The 23,734-nt window shown below is 36.3% G+C and overlaps 1 protein-coding gene across 7 annotated transcripts in view; it reads right to left on the bottom strand.

The window, feature by feature from the left end:
- Nucleotides 1-6,496: 6,496 nt before the first annotated feature.
- CD47 (CD47 molecule) overlaps nt 6,497-23,734 on the bottom strand; it is a 52,125-nt gene continuing 34,887 nt past the window's right edge. Inside the window, exons 7-11 of one of the 7 annotated variants that reach the window (XM_045540349.1) lie at nt 22,981-23,073; nt 10,605-10,636; nt 9,259-9,283; nt 8,614-8,646; nt 6,497-6,737 (exon numbers count right to left, since the gene is read on the bottom strand). In XM_045540349.1, the coding sequence (XP_045396305.1) occupies nt 6,733-6,737; nt 8,614-8,646; nt 9,259-9,283; nt 10,605-10,636; nt 22,981-23,073 (188 nt within the window). In that variant the 3' untranslated portion in view covers nt 6,497-6,732. Of the gene's footprint in view, nt 6,738-8,613; nt 8,647-9,258; nt 9,284-10,604; nt 10,637-21,173; nt 21,243-22,980; nt 23,074-23,734 lie in introns of all 7 variants that reach the window. The other 6 variants (XR_006732709.1, XR_006732706.1, XM_045540350.1 and 3 more) reach the window with 6 other exon arrangements.

The following is a 23,734-nucleotide window of genomic DNA, read 5'->3' as shown; positions in this document are numbered from 1 at the left end:
TAATATTTGTTTGTTGATGCTTTCAAATATATTCCTGCGTAGGATCCAGGGTAATCTTTTCTGTTCCCTGTAGTAATACTTGTTACCAGAACAATTTCCATGGATAGCTAGGCAAATAGCTAAAGATATGTAGAGACATGAGCTCTACTGAATCCATGATAATCAAATTAAAAAATCCAAAATAGAAACCTAACCAGGTCAACTGTGAGAACACTTAATAACATGAATAAAGAAAGGTTTCTTCAGGTAACCAAATGTATGCACCTTGCACAAGTGAGGCGTGAGGCTTATGAACGTCACATTCTATAAAACGTCTGTTTGAGCTGGGGATGGAAACTCCCTGGAGAATGAGAGTCACTCCTAGAGCAAGCTGCCCGGGAGGCAGGGGCTGGAGGTGTGCCATGGCATGGCTGTAACAGTGGGACAGCAAAAGTTCAGTGCTTTCCAGTTGCCCTGGGCATGCCAGAGAGAGATTTCCCCACAGAGTCTGTGACATACATGATGACTGGCACAGACACAAGACTTCACTTTACCCACAGTGCAGCTTAACTACAGCATTCTCTTTAATAAAAATGAGTAAAAAAATAGAGAGCTCCATGAAAAATATATTCCGTGTTTTAAACGATACACTTAAACTTTCAAACAATCCATTTGTTTAGAAAGTCTAACAGCGTATGGCAGGTTGTCAGTTTAACCTTGAGGAATTTCTCAGGCAACTCAGAATTTGAAAGCAAAACTACAGTTTTGTTTTATTTATTTTTGGAAGGCAGGTCTATGATCAAATAGGATTATTTTAAGTATAGGCTCTCAGAAAGCCTAGCACCATAGCATGGTGTTACAATGTCTGACCATTACGATGGCAATAGCATCAGTTTTGCAAATCTGCAAAACTAGCATGCTATCTGGCATCAAGACTGACATCAGATTGCAGTCTTTATTTATTTTTTATTTTTGGCGATGAAGTCTTGCTCTGTCACTTAGGCTGGATTGCAGTCTTTAGAACTACAAATCATTTCTCTCCAAACTGGACTCCTTACCAAGCATTGCTCAGCATCCAAATTGGGAAAAGATACCTGATCTTTCACAACTGGCCATCACCAGAGCTGAAAAGTTGCTGCCTTCTAGTAAAATGACTAAATAAATAAATAATTGCTAAATTAGTAGAGTTTTAATCCACTATTAGATTATTAGTTAATATTATTAGTTATTAAGTCTATTATCACTTCGGTATAGCCTGTAATGTTGTCTTCAGTCTAGTTATCCACAATTTAGGGTTAAACACTTCATTTCCCTCTGATTTGGTGGATGGGTACTTGAGTATGAAGCTTACGGAAAAAAAAAAGACTGGATGTGTGAGTTCTGGCATACGGCCTCACTTCTAACACCAAACACTGCCAATTGTGCTTAAATTTCTGAGCTACTGGCAAAATCACATCCTACCTGGATGGTGCTACCATAATCCGTTATTTTCTAAAGCTGTCAAACCTGAGGCCTTGAGGTGGAAAGGTGCTGCACAAAAATGAAATCCAGTTGCATTTGGAAGCCTACACCTCTGTGGGAGCTCAATCAGGTTGAGTACAGTTCTGTGCTACACAGAGCAGCTTTCAGGGCAGGAGGAAGGCCATTAAATGCTTTCTGAACTCCATTAGTTACTCCTGCTGAGAGGGAAAAAGTTCTCATAAATGCATAAAATTTAAACTGTGTATGAGGTAAGGAATGCAATGGTACTTTGCTGCTAAATATTATTTTCCATTCAAATGGTCTACAATCACACATATAATGCAGAATCATAGAGTGCAGGCCTGAAGGAATCCTGTGCTCAGAATCTAATGACATCTCATCATCTGGTAATGACCCCTGGATTTTGCTTTAGGTGAACTTGCCCTCTGTTCCCCAACCCCAGCTAGGTTTATGTGCTACAGACAGAGCCCAAAACCTCCACTCCAGTCTAGATATGGGAGTCAGCCCAGCCCAATCAGAGCACCAGAAATGCTTGGCCTGGGTGAATAAAAGAAGGATGGCATGGGAAACAGAGCACTGAGGTACAACCTAGGGTGGACAGGACTATTGAGAAAGGGACATGCACTCTTTTTTAGCCCTTTACTCTCCCTGAACCTGGGCGAACGTGGGCTTGGGACTGTAGTCAGCTGTCTGCCATCACAGGAAACCTGGGAAGGAAGTTCACACCAGGGAGAGTAAAGCTGGGAGCTGGCAAGACCCAATGTCTTATGACTCAGTGTCCTCAGGACTCTGGAGATCCAGAATCCAGTTGTATATCTGAATTTTCAGGTTACATTAGCCAAGAGATCCCATTTTTCTTAGACTTAGGTTTCTTTTACTTGCAATCAAAATAGTCCTAATTGATAACCAATTAAAATGGAGAACCATACATTTCAGTCTTGGATGAGGCTTATCTCAATGTACAGATAAAGATGGACCTACGGCACAGGTAAGTGGTTTGACCAGGTCTTCTGCTAGTTAGTAGTATAGCCAGGATCAGAACCCAGGTCTCCTGTTTTCTCATTTGATGTTTTCACTATACTATGGAAAAATTAATTAAAAAATAATTATGAAATAATTATTAGACTTGTTTAAAACTTTTAATTAAAAGTTTGTTGTAATTAAAAGTTTACTTCTTGGGTATTATACTTTAAAAAAAGAACTTATAATTAATATTTTAAGTCATCCTTTACATGGTTACCTAGACTATGAACAACTTGAAAAAACATTAATTAACTAAATTTCTCAGAAATGTGCCTATGATGTGCTATAGCAGCAATAGAAATAGCCCAACAAAATAGCTTAAAATGTTTTATTAAGTATATATAATATTACAGTGTACTATTTACAAAGTTATGTTTTTTAAATAAAAAAGTATCTTGGCAAAGATTGCAGATATTCAAAGCTTCAAACAGTGATAAATTGATTTAATACATATAAAAAAAAAAAAAAACCTTTACCGGTAACACAGCTGTAAAACAACTTTGGTCTTTAAATCACTGCAAAAAAAATGGCTACTGACAAATAGCACACCTTTAATTGCTATGCAAAAAAGCCCCCAAGCGAGGATCTTGCACATAGCAACACTGGAGTTCTCTTTATTTAGAATGGTTAATGGATATTTATACAATGTGGGATCTAATTCTCAACAATGGCTTTTTTGTAAATAATGCTCCGTTTGATAAAAACAAAACTGTTTTCCTCTCTTGCCAACCACGATAACAACACTTTTAAGATTCCACTGATGTTGTCTTACAGAGAAGCTTTTTACAAATGCTTTCTTTTTTCCAAAAGGCTAAATTTATGGGAAAGCTGGTCTTAAATGATCATAATTAAGAGCTGCCAGAGCTAAAGGCAGAAAAACTTTCTGGTCGCTTACTGCTCATCTCTTCAAAGTTACCTGGCTTATCCCTATTAGCCACTGAAAATGACTTAACAAAGGACCTCCAGTGGGTGATGGCAGTTAGTAATTTTGAAAATATGACACATGTAAAACTGTTTCTAAAAAAGCCCTCAATCAAATAAAACACAATAGAAAGATAAAGGGTTGCCGGACAATTATTTCTCCAGTTTTCAACAACAGGTAAATAAAGGGGTATTTCCATACATACACTGCAGACCTACATTTTTGAATACCCATTTTTAAGACAAGAGAAATCTACAAGGTGATATAGAGCTTAATTTTTATTAATGACATGGAGGAACAAGCTTATCACTTTTTGAACGTTATTAATTCAAATCCTAGTTTGATCGGTCACTTACTAAATTGACTACAGCATCCTGAAAAGAACAATACTCCCAACTTTGGGGCGGCCCCATCATTTTAATTCTGACATTCTCAGGAATTTAAACAGAATGGACTCGGAGTTCCCAGGTGAAAAATCATCACCTTTCAAGGTTTTTAGAACATGCGAAATTTGTTAAAAAAAAAAAAACAAAAAAAACAAAAAAACAAAAAAAACCTCTCTAGCTCACTCTATTAAAAACAGTGAAAAATCTAAATACAGAAAACTCTCACTCATCTAACTTATGTATTGAGCTTCTAATGTATATAAAACATTGCAGGAAGAGAGGAAGAAAAGAAAGGCTCTTGCTATAGAAGGAACTTTAAAATCATGTGAAAGGAGCAAGACATAAAAAGCCAACAGAACTAAGAACAGATGCATAAAGTACTAGGAAAGGTAAGAGAGATGAAAGAGGCAGCTAGACAGATGGGGACAGACTGCAAAGCAGTGGGGTAGGGGACAGGGCTGGAGTAGAATGTTTTGAAGGAGAAGAAAAATTTGATTTTGCCGAATAGCCTGGAAAGGTTGTTGCAGAAAATGACAAATGATGTCATTCTGAGAACATACAATAAATAAAAATGGAAGGGTAGACAGCAAAAACTGGGATTAGGGAGCATATTATGGAGCAAAACAGATATATGATGCTCAAAACATGGTTAGCTATGTATGTAGTTAGCAATTTAAACTTGATGTGATAGAGATTGGGAGCCATTACGAGTCTGATTTAAAGAGAAGGAACTGGCCCAATGGTGCCCAAGTAAGAGGACTCCTGAAGCTGTGGTCCCTTATCCAGAGGAGCTGACAACTGGAAGGGCATGTCCCCTGCTACCTCTGGTGGCATTGTCTAGGGCAGTGAATGCCTCAAAAGGCAGGCAGCATTAAAGAGAACACAATGAATGGATGAGACCCAAGATCGAACCCCAAATAAATGAGTCTGTGACATATTAAAAGGTACAATTTTATAAAAAATTTTACTATAAAGATTTTCATACCTGACTTTCTTAATAGAGAATAGGAATTTGGATCTTTTTCAAGTCCATCTGCTTTTTTCCTCCTTTCATCAAAACTGATTTCTAAAGTAACAAACTATATTAGCAAAATGTAAATATTTTCAGAAGGAAAAAGATCAGCAGGAGTCATCAGATTTGTATAAAGGAATACAGCTCCCTCTCCATATGCTAATATCTTGAACAGATACACAATCAGGGAAGAAAATATATATATTTCATCTTCAAGAAGAGCTGTCTTGCTAGTGTATTCAGTTTTCTGAGAGGCCTCAGCAGGTCATAAATTTAGGTTTGCCATGGGCAAACCACTTGGTCCCAATATGAAATATGACAATTAATTTGGCATAAAAGAGGCACATGGGAACATTCAGTGGACTAAGAAATAACTATTAATGTAACTACACATATGGATGTCTTATTACACAAACAGGAAGAATTATGTATTTTTAGAGGGCATTGGTGAGCAGTCAAAAAGCATGGCAAATTACTTAGAAGTTTTTAAAGTTTTAAGTGATCAAATATTTGCATCAAATATAATTCCACCCAATAAAGATCTTTGTTTTTAAATGTTTTTGCTAAAAGCACAAAATTAACCTTTGCGCTCCTGTAGGTAGCTCACTTTTGTCCATACAGAAGATGCATGTGCCTATCTTATACATATGCACATACAAACACACACCCACAAAGAGGTAAAAAACAAGTGCTAAAAGTCTAAAAGTACTCAAGGCGATCACAACTGTCAGAACATTAATTTTCTCCTAACTGGGATAGGAAATGTGGGTTTTGTTTTACTTCTCAATCTTAGGGAAAGGCGAGGGAGTATGAGGCAGGACTACAGGAGGAAGGAGATGAGTGTTTATCATGCAACACAGAATACAACAGTAATAAAACCACCCTTTCAAGGGTTGGCCTGGTGGCCTGATGGTGACACACATTTTGTTGCCATGCAGGAGACTCATAGTTCAAATTTCAATCTTGCTTTTTCATGCCTCGGATCAGAAAAGAAGTGAAGAAACACTATAGATTTTTGCCTTCAAATCAGAGGAAGGGAATACATATGTTACAACCATAGCTATTTTTGTTGAAAAGTGTGAACATAGTGCTCTGAGAACAAGTCTGGCTCCTTCCTGCATGTTGCCGTGTCACTGGACCATGTTCAAAGAGGAGAAAAGGTGCTACATCTTGTACAGCAGAAGCAAATAACAGGAGGACAAGACAGGGTTTAAAGAGTTGTGTGAATAAAAGAAAAACACATCCATCAATCAAAGTACCCTAAATCTGGAAAGGATTTATTACACTGTATGTTGAACGGGAATGTGTGAATGGCAACCCCCAAGAATGAAGACCACTATCTCTGTCAATATCACATCACACGTGGGTGGCATACAAGATGTTCCCAATCAAATTCCTGTCTGTACTAATTCACTATTCCCTTGACCCTGAAGTGGCAGACACATTATTCAGCTAATATCGTAACTGCCAATGCTGTTGTGAACCTGAGTTTGCTAAGGTTTGATGGAAGCCACTGTTTTTCACTGCTATCTCTGGGTAACCACCAGGTTAGTGCTACGTAATTCTCACCATGAACTAACTTAAACTGGTGACCTGGAGTCAAGAGGTTCTAGGATCTGAGAGTCATCATTCTTGGAAGCTGCCCATTCTACTTTTGCCCCTAATTGAATAAAAATAATCAAAAACTGGATCTCAATTGGGCACACAGCACATCATAATTCTTTTATTAACTAAATTACAGCTGCTTTGAATAAAAACTTAACTGTAACAATCATTGGAGGGTCAATGACTTTTTCCCACAATGACAGCCAGTTACTTTTCTTGGTTTCTTCTCCCCAACAGTGAATCAAGGCCATGGTGCTTAAACACAAGTGTATTCCTTTCACGTCTTACTACCTTCCAAATCACAGTCCATCACTTCACTTCAGTTATTCTGGAAAATTGAAAAACGGACAATCACTATTCACATCTATTTTCTATCCATTAAGAAGTTGATGCATTGAAAAATTTATTTCAGATATACAATATCTAAAAATCAAGAACATAGATCTTCAAAGCTCAGAGTTAAATAAACCAGGCAAATCATTAGCCTTTTTACTTTCAGTAAGAAAAAGGCCAATCCCAAATGAAAATAAAAATCAACACAGTCTGATAACCACTGTTAGCTGAGGAAAAGCTAAGAGATGTTGATTTTTCAAAGCAAAAGACATTGATTCTGGAATAATGTTCTATCACATTCACTTTAGATCGACACCATTCATTTAATGTAACTGAAATATGATCAGGTATAGGCGAAAGAGAAAATGGTACTGACTGGGATCCCTGGGAAGATGGGACAAAATTCAATCACTGACAAGGCAGACACACTGTGAGGACTGGGCAGTTGTCAGTAAGAAAAGCCCACCAGACAGACATTTAAAAAGCAAACCAATTCTCATCAGCTAAATATTAGCAAAATTAAGCAAATTTTCATCATAGATTTCATGTCTTATGAACATGCAAATATTCAAGGCAAAACTTCTTTATAATATCTACTGATGCAGTAGATTCAAAAAAAGTCATGTTTAAGGGAAATTAACAAAGGAAGGGGCATTCAAGGTTCTTATACTGATTTTCTGAAAATGGAGAATAGTTTCTTCATACAACTACAGAACAATAATATGACAGTAGGAAAATGAAAGAACATAAAAATTAAAAAACAGGACACCAGAATGTAAATATGGACAACCATACCTCAATTCCAGGTACCAGTTGTTTTTTTCAATGTCTCTTAATTTATTCCTACTAACTACATTTTTTTTAAAGGAGGGCAGCGGCTCATATGACAAAACATGCTTTTAAAGGCTGTGACACAAATCTATAAAAGTGGGATCATTCTGTGAGACTCATTGTTGAGTACAAGCCTAAATGTTTTAAACTCTGGTCACCAATACATGATTGGAGTGTTTTTAATCTTATGCAAAAATTAGTTGCACTCAGGGCAATATGGCCTTCTGTGTTAAATGCTGCACTTGGCTACAGAGGTGAGCAGGTAGGTCACAGGCTTTAAATTACAGAGCAAACTATATGATCAAAGAATGACTGCAAATACCAAAGGTAAAAAGAAATTTTTAACAATTACAGAAAAACACAATAGTTACTAAATGCCAACAAACCTCAAGAATCACAACACATTAAGGTACAATCAAATGAATGCTTGCAGCACTCAATATCTCAAACTTATTTATCTTTAAGAAGTAACAAATATATGTCTTTGAAACATTCAGTAAAGACTGGAAGTTATTAGTCCACAGTTCCAAAAAAAGAAGCAAAAGCTGAGTGACTAAACATCTCTTTCCTTCTCTCTTTTTAATGGTCTCCCAAAAGGTTAGAGCCAAGTTCCTGCTTGGAAAAGCAGAGATATTAAGTCCCCATGGGTTAAATGCAACAAAATCACCAGAACAAGCACAAAAGAAACTCTGTCAAAATGATAAAGATTTATGTCAAACTATTTATGTGCCATATAAAAAGTATTTTAAAGTTACAGTCCACAGACATTGAATCTGAAAAATGTTTTACAAAAAGTGGTTATTTCTCTTTTCTGGGAGCCATATGATCAGAGTCAACTTGTGATACTCTATAGCTTTTATAGTAGTAGTATTGTAATTTTTAGAAAAGGAGATTTAAGTTTTATACATCAAGAAATGCAGACCTTTACCATTTGACAGTGTCTCTTTTACTAAAAGAAAGACATACTTTTAAGAAGCTTTTTCATTTTTCAATGTCTATATTTTATCTAATTTATAATTGTAGGTACATTTCATACTTACCATCATTCATCATTCCTTTTGATTCTTTAAATGCTAAGGATTAGTAACAAGCCAAGCAGGCAGTTAGTAAGGTTCTACAATTAGAAATCATTTCTAAACAAATATACAGTAATATGCTAACCACTCAACTATACAGCCAAATTAATTTTAAGGCTATCATTTTATTACAAAGCCTTTCTGTGGATCATACCCAAAGTATCCACAAAGGAAAGAGATTTAATTGGGAATACAGATCTAGATTTACATAGAGAGAAAGTGAGATTATTTGGTCTCACTCCATGGGGACAGCTGTATCTTTCTGAAATTTATAAATCAGAAATTGGAAATAACTGAGATTCTTCTCTACTGGGGGGTGTTAAGCTTCATCTTGGCCAATTTCAAAGGACAATGGTCTCCTTGCCCAAGTTATCACTTGGCTAGAGTAAGTAACTACTTAAGAGGCACAGAACAGCACATTTTCCCAGAGGTGAGAATGTTACAAAAGCAATACTCATAATCCTTGATGAAAAATTCAGAGAAGAGAGGCCAAGGCAAGGGGAAAAAAACCTAGATTTTTCCTAAGGCATAGATGGGGCATTCTAACTGCTTTGAGGGCCAGTTCAAATTATGATCTGGTAAGGGATCAAGACTGAAATAACCACATACCATTAAGGGGTTCTTCTACAGCTTTCTGCAAAATATTTAAAATACATTTATATAAAAATATAATTTATTTCATGTCCTTTTATACTAAAGCATATATACACCAACATTTAAACTATATAGTAAGCAGTGAATTCTAGTCTAAAAACAAAATAAGGCTATAAGCAAAGCTTGCCAAGTCTAGTTAATAGCTGAATAATAACTGTATTATTCTCTTAATATTCTTTTTCTAAGCAGAATTTCCCACCTACCCTGCCTCCTTCAGTTCAAGAAATCCTAACTTCTCAAAAATTATTAAAGTTCAAACATAAATAGCAACAAAAGAGTAATAATACAGTTAAACTAGAGATGGGAGCAAAACAGAATCATTTTTAAGTCATGCAAACTGAAATCAGTTAACAGGGAGAGAAAATATGTTAGTATTTACAGGTCCCGTGGTTGGACTATTTCTAAGAGGCACTTTATAAACTGCTGGCTGCTTGTGACCAATGTAGCTATGGCACTAATTTTTCTAGAACAAGCACCTTCCACCCCACCCCTGCCCTTTAGCGCGTTTGCTGAGGCTTGTCAGACTTGGAAGCACGTGGATCCAGAGACAGAGACAGTGACTCTCTTCGGCATTCCAGGAAGATTTCTCATCAGTCCTTCAGAGGAAGCTAAGTACAATGTAGTCCCTTCCAGATCTTACTGACTAGCTCTCGGGCCTGTCACTATAGTAAGTTTATACTCATAAAGACTTTTTTCTCTTTATTTATGCCCTCCTAAATTTGCTCCTTTCTTGGAATTTTCTCAGAAAGATTATTAAGGTATCCAAGGTACAGTGAAACCTGGAGTACAGTTTTAAGGAAAAAAAATTTATAAAACATTTTTATGAGAGGGGAATAAATCATAACTGAACAGATATTTGTAGCAATATTTATATTTATAGATTATCATTTTTAATGAAGACAATTTAATATAAATTTCTCTTTTTCATTCTTAAGCCTGAAATTGTCATTCTGCATATGCACATCAAATGAATCTAACAGGTGAGAGAATGTATTGTAATTAGCTTCCTTCTGATCGCAGATACAATATGGCCATTATTCCTAGTCATAAACTTTCCAGTTCTGGGTGTAAGAAATCAGTACAATCTTAAGGACTCATTTATTCTATCCCATTGATACCAAAATGACCAAACATAGACTTTAAAATAGAACTGGACCCATTCATGCAAAGGTAATGAAATGACTTCAACATTTTCTTAACTTGATGTTACACTAAATAGATAACAAAATATCTCCATTACCATTACTCAGTTTAACCCATCAAGTGATCATTCTCCATTCATTTAATAAACTTTAACTTACCCTAGGAGGATTTATGGTCTTCTGATCAGAAGCTGACAGAAATAAAAAACATAAGAATACAAATTTAATAAATGAAATAAATTAAGGCGATGTAATGTTTAATTTTAAGAGAAAATGTATCGGGCTGAAATTAAAGGTACCAGAGACTCTAAGAGTTCCAGCTTTGATGGTCTACAGAATATTCTTAGATTATATTGGCATTGAGTTTTAAAAAAATGAAGCAAATAACCCACCTACATCAAATAACTAGCACACACCTTCTCTCATTTGTGTATGTCATCTTTCCCCCAAATCAGCCACTGTTACACTTCTTGGTGGAAAAACACTGTCACCTACTCACCCCCACCGTGGGCTCTCCATCCTCCCTACTCTATCCAGCCGGAAGGTGGACAAAATGTGCAGTGACTGATCCCCCACTAAGCCATCACCCTTGGCTCACTGTTCTTCCTTGTAAGCTAGTTCCTGCCTCCATCTTTCCAGTTTTTAAAGCCCCAAATAGCTAACAAACTATTCAGATGACCCTGAGTTTAAAGAGTTCCTCTATGTATTCCTTCTTAGCTTTCTGAGCTACCCTTTGCACTCTTTCTAAATAGATTAGTTAATGAAGATGAAGTAATATAGGGCATGAAGAAAGTGACAAAAGGGAAAATGATGACTCTAGTTGGGTAGGAAGAAGAGACAACTTCCTTATAAAAACCAAGTGAAGGGAACCCAGGGCAGCTGAAGCCAGTCCTAAATACAGAATTAGAGTTGTACAAATACAAAAGTGTCCACCAGCAACATGCCATGAATCATTTGGCAAGAGAGTGATCCTACTGAACAGAGCGGTCAACACCACTGAAACTGGGACTGGATGATGGCGCCGGGTTTTCTTACAAGGAGACTGAGGCAGCCCCAGGCCTGATGTGTGTTCCTTGCTGCTTATTCACTACCACTCCCCACTCTTACTCCACTGAACTCCCAAAACTAGCAAGACAACAAGGAGTCCCGACCTAAGGACAGCCAATCTGTGGGCTAGTCAGAAGCTGGCATGGCTCTCTCAGACAGGAAAACCCACACTGACTGGCCTGATGAGCTTCTCTCTCCCACTAGAATCTGAAGAGGAGAAAAAGAAAGCAGACTAGAGACTTGGTGATGGGAAGGGGAGGTGAAAAAGAAACAGAGAAAGGAGGCAAGAAGGAGCTCAAAGCTTGGAGCTATAGTAAGAAAAGCTACCTACAACTGGGGCCATGAAGGAGAGGGTGAGCTAGCTGGCTAACAGATAAAGAATCAAAGGTAGAGGGACTCTGTAACTACCACTGACGGATGGCACCAACTCACTCCTGTTGCTGAGAGGGCACCATGATGACTCAGTCCTTAGGGAGGTGCTGGATCCTTCCAATTCCTAGACCACATGCTGTTCTACTCTCTGGGAGGGCTGGTGATGTATCTGAACTCATAAGATTTCTGTCTCTGTTAGTGCCATGTGTGGCTTTAATCGAACTCCCTTACTGTGCAGACACTTCAGGGGTATGGTTTGGTCCTTCCATCCAAACAAGAAGGCAACCTCTTTTTAAAGCAGTATGGAGCAAAATGGGTTGGGGTGTACCACATTTAGCCATCTCCCAAACAAACCAAGCTGAATTATAGACCTTTGTTAGGGACCACCACCATCAAGATAGTCACATGTATATACAACTTACTTCAACTAAACCATGTCTTACATCTATGTCTTATAAAGGAAAAGAGAAATGAACAGGTATCTAAATTTCTGATGGTAATATGAAAGGTCAGATATAAGATCCTATAGTTATCTTTTTAGCTCATAAATTTATTAATCAGAATTAAAGTTGTTAGGTGTGGTGGTGCACACCTGTAGTTCCAGTTACTCTAGAGGCTGAGGCAGGAGAATTGCTTGAGCCCAGGAATTTAAGGCCATCCTGGGGAATGCTGTGAGATCTCATCTCAGAAAACAAAAAAAAAGAAAGAAAGAAAGAAAAAAAAATAGAATTAATATTAAGAACTGCCAAGTAACTCCTTTTCTTCCCTAACAATCTGTAAAGAATTGTGTAAAGAATAGTTTCTAAGTTCTAATTTTCGGATTCAAGAGATGTCATATTTGGCTAGCCCATTCTAAAAAAAAAGGATCAATGAAGAACAGTGACTCAAAGGGACACAGTCAGAGATGATCCCTCTAATATTATAAAATGAAACAGTGGAGAAGTTAATTTCACCTGAGTTAATTCTCTCCAATATGGATAGAACCCATGTGAGAAAAGGATGATTATGATTGCTTTGCTGCTACTACGGGCCTTTGGCACTAACAGCCATATGTATATATTTTTTAACTACAAGCCTTAAGCATTCCATATGAGCTTACTTGCAATGATTCTTGATTTGTTCTTCTCTCCCTGAAAACCTATCCTAATCACATGCTATATATGTATTTCCAGGTTTTAAATTTTTCAGAAACACTTCTTCTAGTGATGCCAGATTTACCTCTTCTCAACAATGAGCAAGAAAACCTCTCTGAATTTTTTTCAAGATGGCTGACTAGACACATTCATGCTCACTTCACCCACTGAGAAGAACCAAAATAGTATATAGACAGTCACATTTTGAATACATTATCCAAGAGAGAACATGGAATTTCAACAGAAAAGTGAGAGGAAACATCAAAAACTAGAAAGCAGAAGGAAAAGAGGCAGCCTGCTCAAAGCTGGCTCCCCAATATGGGAAGAGGATAAGTAAGAGACTCTTTGTGGTCCACTTTCCCACTGGGGAATGATGAAATGCAGACCATGAGACAGCACCTTGACCCTACCAAGCCCTGAATTTAACTTATGGAGCTTCCTGGAGACTGTAACAAGGAGCTGCTCTAAGGAGGGAGCTTGCCTTGGTCACATGGCTCTTTTTGAAAACTAAGTGCCTACAGCAAGATGCCATTTTCAATTCTAGCCTATAACAAAATGTGCAGCATCCTGGGACCCAGCAGTGCTGCTCCTAGACATTAGGGAAACTCGGGCTATTGCTTACAGAACTGGGACATGAACGGGGGGTGGCTCCCACAGCTAGGACTGAGAAAAGAGTGTGGCGTGAGCTGTGGCTGCTGGCACTGGGAAGCAGGCGTCACCAGGACTGAGATCAGGACTTGAGCAGGATGCAAGTTACTGCAGAGGCTTGGTCCCATGCTAGACAGGGGCTCCTATAGCCTGGGGCTGAGATGTATGCTAGGTGCAGACAGCCAGGTCTGATGGGACAGCTAGGTTGGCTGCAACAGCTGGGACTCGGGAATAAGACACACTGGGACTGGGGTGTTAGAGAGATGTGCACCCCCCACCTGCCAGCCAAGACTGTGGCCACTGGGGCCAGCCCTATCCTCCTATGGCAAGGCCTCAGAACAGCAGCTGCCATCCTCACCAAAGCATTCTGCCAGGAGCCTGAGGATTGCCAGTCATGGCTGGCACATGTACTTGGGGACCTGAGTTCAAACCTGCTTGGTCAAGTGTCACCCGGCTTTGGTGCCACCCACCCCAAGACAGAGTGCATGGCCCAGGGTCCTGGGGATTGTACAACCCAATCTACCACCTAGGGCACCTGAGCACTCTTCCCGGGAAACTGAGGTTGGTTCTAACCACCTTATCACTACCACCTCAGCTGGATCCTACCAGCAGGCACCATCTACTGGCCTGGAGGCAAGCCTGAACAGCCCATTGCAACCACTGCCAACACAAGTGTACAGGGCTTGGGACCCAGAAAAACACCTTACCACAACTACCACCATCGCCCTTACCATACCAGCCACCCAGGGGCTCAAGAGCTCACTCACCTGCCCAGTCTACCACTACCACAATTGGCATCTGACAAAACTATTTATAGACCTAAGAATTGGCTTGCCTAGAACCACCAATACAGGTACCACCATATGCTGCCCTGGGGCACAAGGACAGACATGCTTGGCCCACCATTGTTATAACTGAAGCCTGAAGATGCACCCATTGACATTTTAGTCCCCAGTACAACTTCACCACCACCTCCACTATAACCACACCCTAATACACCAAGGAAAACACAGATACCACAAGTGCTGTTTATAACTAACTAAAGAAATCAAACAGAGACTTCAGTACTGCATGTACCTAGAAGCAAAACCAAAGGGCCCTACCCAACCAACATCACAGATATATCTTCAGGCAAAAGTCTATCACCAATGCAAGTAAATTCAAATATACAAAGAAGTGACCGTTACACCAGATGTGATAATATCAACTTTAAGAGACAGGAAACATTAAAAAGCAAGGAAATATGACATCCCCAGAAACATAATTCTGTAGCAATAGATCTTACCCAAAAAGAAATTCTCAAAATCCCAGAGAAAGAATTCAAAATACTGATTTTTAAGAAGCTTAATGAGATACAAGATAAATCTGAAAACTGATACAAAGAACTCAGATAAACAATTCCAGATATGAATGAAAAATTTACCAAAGAGACAGATACATAAAAAAACAAAACAACAACAACAACAACAACAAAAATAAAAAGAGGAATTCTAGAACTGAAGAATTCATATAAAGGAAGTACAAAATACATTTGAAACCTTCAAAAATAGGCTAGACCAAGCAGAAGCAAGAATCTCAGAACTTGAAAACAGGTCTTTTGAAATAATTCAGTCAGACAAAAATAAAGAAAAAAAAAGAAAAAAAAAAAAAGAAAATCTTCAAAATGTTTGGGACAACATGAAGATTCAATTACTGGTATCCCCAAGGGCAAAGGGAGATCAAAAGTTTAGAAAATCCATTTTATGATATAGATTAAAACTTCCCAAGCCTGGGAAGAGACTTAGACATCTAGCTACAGGAGGCTCAGTGATCCCCAAACAAATACAACGCAAAAAGGTCTTCACCACAGCACATTATAATTAGACTGTCCAAAGTCAAAGTGAAAGAGCAAATTTTAAAACACAAGAGACATGCATCACATCTAGTCACCATCAGACTAACAGCAGACTTCTCAGCAGAAACTTTATAGTCTAGAAGAGAATAGGATGCTATATTCAAAGTGCTGAAAGAAAAAAAAAAGTCAGCCAAGAATATTATATCCATCAAGATGATTATCTTTCATAAACGAAAGAGAAATAAATTATTTCCCAGACAAACACTGAGGGAATTCATCACCACTAGACCAGCCCTATAAGAAATGCTCATGACAGTCTTAAACTTGGAAGGAAAAGGATGACATTTACCACCATGAAAACACATAAAAGAATAAAACTTACTGGTAAAGCAATCACACAAAGGAGGAAGAGAAAGGAATCAAATAACAGCACAACAGAAATCCATCAAAGCACAATGACAAATAGCAATAGAAAAAGAAACAAAAAATTATAAAACAACCAAAAAACAAGTTAACAATATGACAGGAATAAAACTTCACATATCGATAATTACCTTGAATGTAAATGAATTAAATGCTCCATTTAAAATGTATAGATTGGCTGAGTGGATATAAACATGATCCATCTACATGCTGCTTATAAAAAACTCACCTTACCTGTAAAGTCACATATAGACTGAAAGTAAAGGGGTGGAAAAAGATATTCCATGCAAATTGAAACCAGCAGTAGCTATACTTATGTCAGACAAAACAAACTTTGAGTCAAAAACAGTAAAAAATAAAAAAAAGAGGATATAATAATTTTAAATATACATGGACCCAAGCACCCAGATTCATCAAACAAATATGACTAGACCTAAAGAGAGAGATAGACTACAATACAATAATAGTGGGGGACTTCAACATACCACTCACAGTATTAGATTATCTAGACAGAAAAATCAAGAAATATTGGAGTTAAACTAAACCTTTATTTTTTTTTATTTTTATTTTTTTTTGAGACACAGTCTCACTCTGTTGCCCAGGCTAGAGTGCCATGGTGTCAGCCTAGCTCACAGCAACCTCAAACTCTTGGGCTCAAGCAATCCTTCTGCCTCAGCCTTCTGAGTAGCTGGTACTACAGGCATGCACCACCATGCCCTGCTAATTTTTTCTATATATTTTTAGTTGTCTGGCTATTTTTTTTCTATTTTTTTAGTAGAGACGGGGTCTTGCTCTTGCTCAGGCAGGTCTCGAACTCCTGACCTTGAGCGATCCTCCTGCCTTGGCCTCCCAGAGTGCTAGGATTACAGGTGTGAGTCATTACGCCTGCCCTTAAACTAAACTTTAGACCAAATGGACCTAGCAGACATTTAGAGAACAGTCTACCCAACAACTGCAGAATATACATTCTTGTCATCAGTACATGGAACATTTTCCAAGATGAGACCATATGTTAGGGCACAGGATGACTCTCAGCAAATTTTTAAAAATCAAAATCATATCAAGCATTTTCTCAGACCACAGTGGAATAAAACTAGAAGTCAATACAAAGAGGAACTTCAGAAACTACACAAATGCATATAAATTAAATGACATGCTCCTGAATAGCCATTATTGAGTCAATGAAGAAATTAGGATAGAAATAAAAAAAATTCTGAAACAAATGAAAATGGAAATACACCATACCAAAACTGTCAGATACAGTAAAAGCAGTGCTAACTAGGAAGCTTATAATTATAAATGCTTACATCAAAAAAGTAGAAAGATTAACAATCCAACAACAAACCTCAAGGAACTAGGAAAGAACAAACCAAACCCCAAATTAGCATAACAAAATAAATAAAAAAGGTCAGAGCAGAACTAAATGAAACAGAAACTAATAAAACAATACAAAAGATCAATGAAATGAAAACTTTGTTCTTTGAAAGATAAACAAAATTTATGAACCACTAGCTATACTAACCAAGGAGAAGACCAAATAAACAAAATCAGCAATGAAAAAAGAGACATTACAACTGATACTACAGTAATACAAAAGATTATCAGAGACTATTATGAATTACGATACACTCAGAAAAATAGAAAACCTAGAGGAAACAGATAAATTTCTAGAAACATATAACCTCCCAAGATTCAACCAGGAAGAAATAGATCTGAACAGACCAATAACAAGTAATGAGATCAAATCAGTAGTAACAGATCTCTCAACAAAGAAAAGCCTAGGACCAGATGGATTCACAACCAAATTCTACCAAACATACAGAGAAGAACTAACACCAATCCTCCTGAAACTGTTCCAAAAAATCAATTCTCCTTAGCTCATTTTATGAGGCCAGCACCACCCTGATATCAAAACCAGACAAGGCCATAACAAAAAAAGAAAATTACAAACTAATATTCCTGATAAACATAGATGCAAAAGTCCTCAACAAAATATACTAACAAACTGAATCCAATAGAACATCAAAAAGATAGTACAACATAAAATCAAGTGGGTTTTATATCAAGGATGGAATGATCGTTCAACATATGCAAATCAATAAATTTGATACATCACATACACAGAATCAAGAACAAAAACCATATGATCATCTCAAAAGATGTAGACAAAACATTTGATAAAATTCAGCATACCTTCATGACAAAAGTCCTCAACAAATTAGACATAAAAGGAACATACCTCAAGATAATAAAGGTGATACATGACATACCCAAAGCTTACATATTGAATGGGAAAAAGCTGAAAGCATTTCCTCTGAGTACTGGAACAAGACAAGGATGCCCACTTTCACCACTCCTATTCAACATAGTACTGTAAGTCCTAGCCAGAGCAATGAGGCAAGACAAAGAAATAACAGGCATCCAAATTGGAGAAGAGGAAGTCAAATTTTCCCTGTTTGTTGATGATATGACCCTATATCAAGAAAAACCTAAAGACTCCATCAAAAAACTCTTAATGTTTCAAGATACAAAATCAATGTACAAAAATCAGTGGTGTTTCCATATATCAATAACAATCTAGCTGAGAAAGAAATCAAGAAGGCAATCCCATTTACAATAGCAAACAAAACAAAACAAAACAAAACAAAACAAAAACACGACAAAAAAACCCAAACCACATACACACGTACACACAAAACACTTCGGAATAAGTTTAACCAAGGAGGTTAAAGATTTCTACAAGGAAAACTATAAAACACTGATGACAGAAATTGAAGATGACACAAACAAATGGGAAAACATCACATGCTTATGGATCAGATTAATATCATTAAAATGATCATACTGCCCAAAGAAATCTACAGATTCAATGCAATCCCTATCAAAATACCAACATCATTTTCTCAGAATTAGAAAAAAAAATCCTAAATTTATATGGAATCAAAAAAGAGCCCAAACAGCCAAAGCAATCCTAAGCAAAAAGAACAAAGCTGGAGGCATCATATTACCTTACTTGAAATTATATTACAAGGCTATAGTAACCCAGACAGCATTGTACCGGTATAAAAATATAGGCATAGATTAATTGAATAGAATAGAGAACTCAGAAATAAAGCCCCATATTTACAGTCAGTGGATCTTTCACAAAGCCAACAAGAACATATATTGGGGAAAGGATACCCTCTTCTGTAAAAAGTGCTGGGAAAATTGGATAGCCATATGCAGAAGAATGAAACTGGACCTCTATTTCTCACCATATACAAAAATCAACTCAAGATCGATTAAAGACTTAAATACAAGACCCAAAACTATGAAAATACTAGATTAAAACCCAGGGAAAACTTTTTTGCACACTGGTCTAGGCAAAGAATTTGTAACTATGACCTCAAAAGCACAGGTAACAAAAATAGACAAATAGGACTTAATTAAACTAAAAAGCTTCTGCACAGCAAAAGAAATACTCAACAGAGTGAAAAGACAACCTGTTGAATGGGAGAAAATATTTGCAAACTATTCATCTGACAGGGGACTAATATTCAGAATACACAAGGAACTCAAATAACTCAACAACAACCCCCCCCCCCAAATTCCACTAAAAAGTGGGCAAAGGAAATGAATACATTTTTCAAAAGAAAACATACAAACAGCCTATAGGTATATGAAAAAATGCTCAACATCACTAATCATCAGAGAAATACAAATCAAAACCACAAAGAGATATCCCAGTCAGAATGGTTGTTATTAAAATGACAGAAATCAATAGATGTTGGTAAGGATATGGAGCAAAGGGAACTCTTATACACTGTTGGTAGGAATGTATATTAGTACAGCCTCTATGGAAAACAGCATGGAAATTTCTCAAAGAATTAAAAACAGAACTATCATTCGATCCAGCAATCCCACTACTAGGTATCTACCCAAAGGAAAAGAAATCAATATATCCAAAAGATAACCTGTGCTTGTAAGTCTGTTGCAGCAGTATTCACAATAGCAAAGATATGGAATCAACCTATGTGTCCATCAACAGATGATGGATAAAGAAAATGTGATATATATACACAATGGAATATTACTCAGCCATAAAAGAGAATTAAATTATATCTTTTGCAGCAACACAGATGGGACTGGAGGTCATTACCTTAAGTGAAATAAGCCAGAAACAGAAAGACAAATATCACATATTCTCACTCATAAGTGGGTGCTACGAAATGTGTTCACAGGGACACAGAGAGTGGAGTGATAATGGAGACTCAGAAGAGTGAGAGAATGAAAGGGGGAAGATGATGAGAAATTGGTTAATAGGTACAGTGTACATTCTTTGGGTGAAGGATACCCTAAAAGCTCTGACCTGATCACTAAGCTATCTATGCAAGTAACAAAATATCACATGTACCCTATACATTTGTATAAATAAAAAGGAAAATAAAAAGAATTGAGAATAGTTAATTATGTCCACCAATAAAATATTATATAGATAATAAAAATTATAGGGTTTATACAATTTTATAAAAAGAAAATATCTCTGAATATATATATACACACATATATAAATTCTACATCTATATTCCATATCTGCATTATTCTAAAATATGAGATATTGTGGTAAATATGGTTCTGACTGCTACTAGGTTGATTTGTAGCAAAACACTATCATCTGCCCTTATAATGAATTAACTGGTAATAGCTTTAAATAATGAAAAAGTATTGACTCTTATAAATCATGGATATAAATGTCCTATACAAACTAGCCCAACTTTACTGAGTTTAGTTTCTTATAATCTTTTATATATACTCTAACATTAAGTTATCGTTCCCAGCCCTTTATCTCATTTTATAAAATTAAAATCTTCCAGTAAAAAGGAAAAAAATCTAATACTGTCAAAAAAGAAGGCCATAAAAAATAAAAGTCAAAATGCTACTCTTTAAAACAACAACAATCAAGGCTACAAATTTAAACTTGGAAATGATGAAAATTATAAAAGTTAAAATTCTCATAGTAACATTAACTTACTCTTGAATAGAGAGCTTGGGGTTTTTTGTTTGTTTTTTTTTTAACTATCTGAGAATTTTATTGCATTTAAATCAAGAAACAATCATTAGGCTTTTCTAAAACAGAACATCTTCAATGAGTAAAAATTATTTTGAAAACAGTTACAATTTTCACTTCCTGATACAAATGCTCAAATTTGCAACCTTAATGCTACGTATATTCAGATTTACACAGTCAGATTATATGAGCAAAACATTAATTTTCCTAGTCTACTACATTACCTAAAGAGCAACTTTCCTGTACCTTGTCTCTTCTTGTCTTTCAACTGAACGGTGGTGTGCCTCTGAACTCTGGCATCAGACAAGTTGATTTGAAAAGTTAATTTAGGATATTTTCAAAATGCTAATAAAATTGAACTAAGTTTTTAATTTACATATAGTATACTTATATGCTAACCTATGATAAAGAAAAAATAATTTTAGGTATTTGTTGGGATTTCACTTTCATTTTAATTTTAATGTCAGAACAGTGACATTTGCAATGACAGTGGTTTCGCTGGCTTCTTGGGTATGGAAGCTATGGAGAAGGCGGGAGAGTGAGGTTAAGGGGATGGCAGCCAGGCAGTGCTGAGTCCCACTTGAGGTATCATCCCCAGACCTGACGGTGATTGTACTGAGTATCATTCTTTGCTAGATATAGAAGGCATGGTGGGGGGGATGGGAGTAGAGGGAAATCCTGATAGTGAGGATGTTCACTTGTCAAAGACACCTAATACTACTCCTCCAGAACTGTGTGAATACTGCAGGTCACATACTGTGCTCAGGCATTCATGAGGAGCAACAAAATCAGCAGTGTCATCTTCAAGGACAAGACATATGATGATCAGAAGACTCAACAAAAGTAGAATATGCATCAACATTCAAGATGCTCACTATAGCTACCACATGAATGCCATTCTGCTTTAGATGTCTTAATTATGTTGCATGGACTTACGTGACATAAACTAAGAATTTCATTGAGAAACAATTAGCATTTATGAATACAAACTGAAGACAGGTAGATTTTGGTTAAGTATTTTAATTATTTATCTAATAAGCATTAATTAAAGGAAGACAGAGACTATACAACAGAATCAAACTTAATTATCAGTCACTAAGAATTAAAATTCAGAAATAAAGGTAAAATTTCTTTGAAAGTATTACAAAAGTCATATGGGAAAATATTTGACTATAACAATTTAAGTTTTGCATTAATTTTTAGAAACACATACAGTAAAGTTCACCTAAAAGCAAAGCAGAAACACTGTTTTTTTAATCCATTAATTTGTAACTTTGCTTTATTTCATAAATAAAAAGAATTTTTTTTAAGTGGGAGACTAGTATAAATCAGATTATAGGGAACAAGTTACAGGCACTATTAGTAGCATCTATCTCTCTACATGTCAAAAATAAGAATTTATGCAAAAATCTGTTGCATGAAAATTGGCAGATTAAATACAAGGGTTAGAAACAATGAAGTGAATTCCATGCTTACTAAGAATTGATTTTAAAAGTAGTAAAAGCCTAAATTGTAAAACTCAATGTTTTATTATATTGGTTTTACGGAGAAATGTTTTAAGTCATGCACTGGAGGTCACTGCTCTTTAAATTAACAAAACTGAATGATTTTGAATTTCAATTCCTGTCTACTTAGGGGCATCCATGTTTACAAACAGTGCAAAAACAAGAGCAAGTGACAAACAGGTCTCTGTAAGAGAGCTCTATCACAGAAACAACAATTAAACATACTTTTCTGTTACTTAAAATGGAGTTTCAAATGGTGCCCCTTTCACTTAGAATAAACAAATCTATACATTCTAACACATAAAGCCATTTTCTTTTAAATTAGTTAATAATCCAAACTTCTCATCAGTTCATATGCCTTCTACCCTCCTTAATTACCCTCAAATCATTCCAACTATATTTAGTCATTTTGGGGGTTATCAATACATTTCTTTGGTCCTAAACTGAAAAAAACAAATAAAAAGCATTTTCCAAGTTACATATCTGAAATTCTTGGCATAGGCTAACAAAAACAAGATTGACTTACCCACAAATTTCATATAAACTAGTCCAAGTAATTGTAGTAGAGCAAAGATAACCAAACCTGCAATCAGAAGAGGGCCATGCATTGGTATGCATGCTGTAAAAACAAATAAAATTTTGTATTAGAAATAGGTAAGAAATAACTAAACTTTTTAAAGAAATCCATAATAATAGTAGTAATAAAAAGTTTTAAGGAGAGTAATTATATTTCTAATGATCAAAAACCAAAAATTATCTACTTATGTTTATTATTATTAATTCAGCCACTGAAATGACTCCAAATTATTATAAGAAAAAAGCCCACCTTTGCATAGCACACATCTTAGCATACCAAGACTAATGGGAAATAGTGTGTAAAATCTAATGCTCCAACCAATTGGAGCCTGATGATTTCAAAAGTTCTTCCACAAATATAGGCATAGCAGTTCGGCTACTTGAATAATCAGCACATAAGCCATATATATATATAGGCATTATGCTCATAGCAATGTGGAAAGTGCTATTCTTACTGCAGGAAAACTTAGTTTAAAAAGAAAAGCTCACAACACTAAATGTCATCAAGTAGGTGGAGAAACAGGAACTCTCATTCATCAGTAACGGTAATGCAAAAATGGTACAGCCATTTTGATACAGTTTGGCAGTTTATTACAAAATGAAACATACCCTTAACATACTGTAATAGCACTCCTTGGTATTTATCAAATGGAGTTGAAAACTTATATCCACACAAAAATATGCACATGGATGTTTATACCATC

This window comes from Lemur catta, chromosome 1, assembly GCF_020740605.2.
Source record: "Lemur catta isolate mLemCat1 chromosome 1, mLemCat1.pri, whole genome shotgun sequence".
In the NCBI taxonomy this organism is placed as follows: Eukaryota; Metazoa; Chordata; class Mammalia; order Primates; family Lemuridae; genus Lemur; species Lemur catta.
This window is presented reverse-complemented; position numbering and strand designations above follow the sequence as displayed.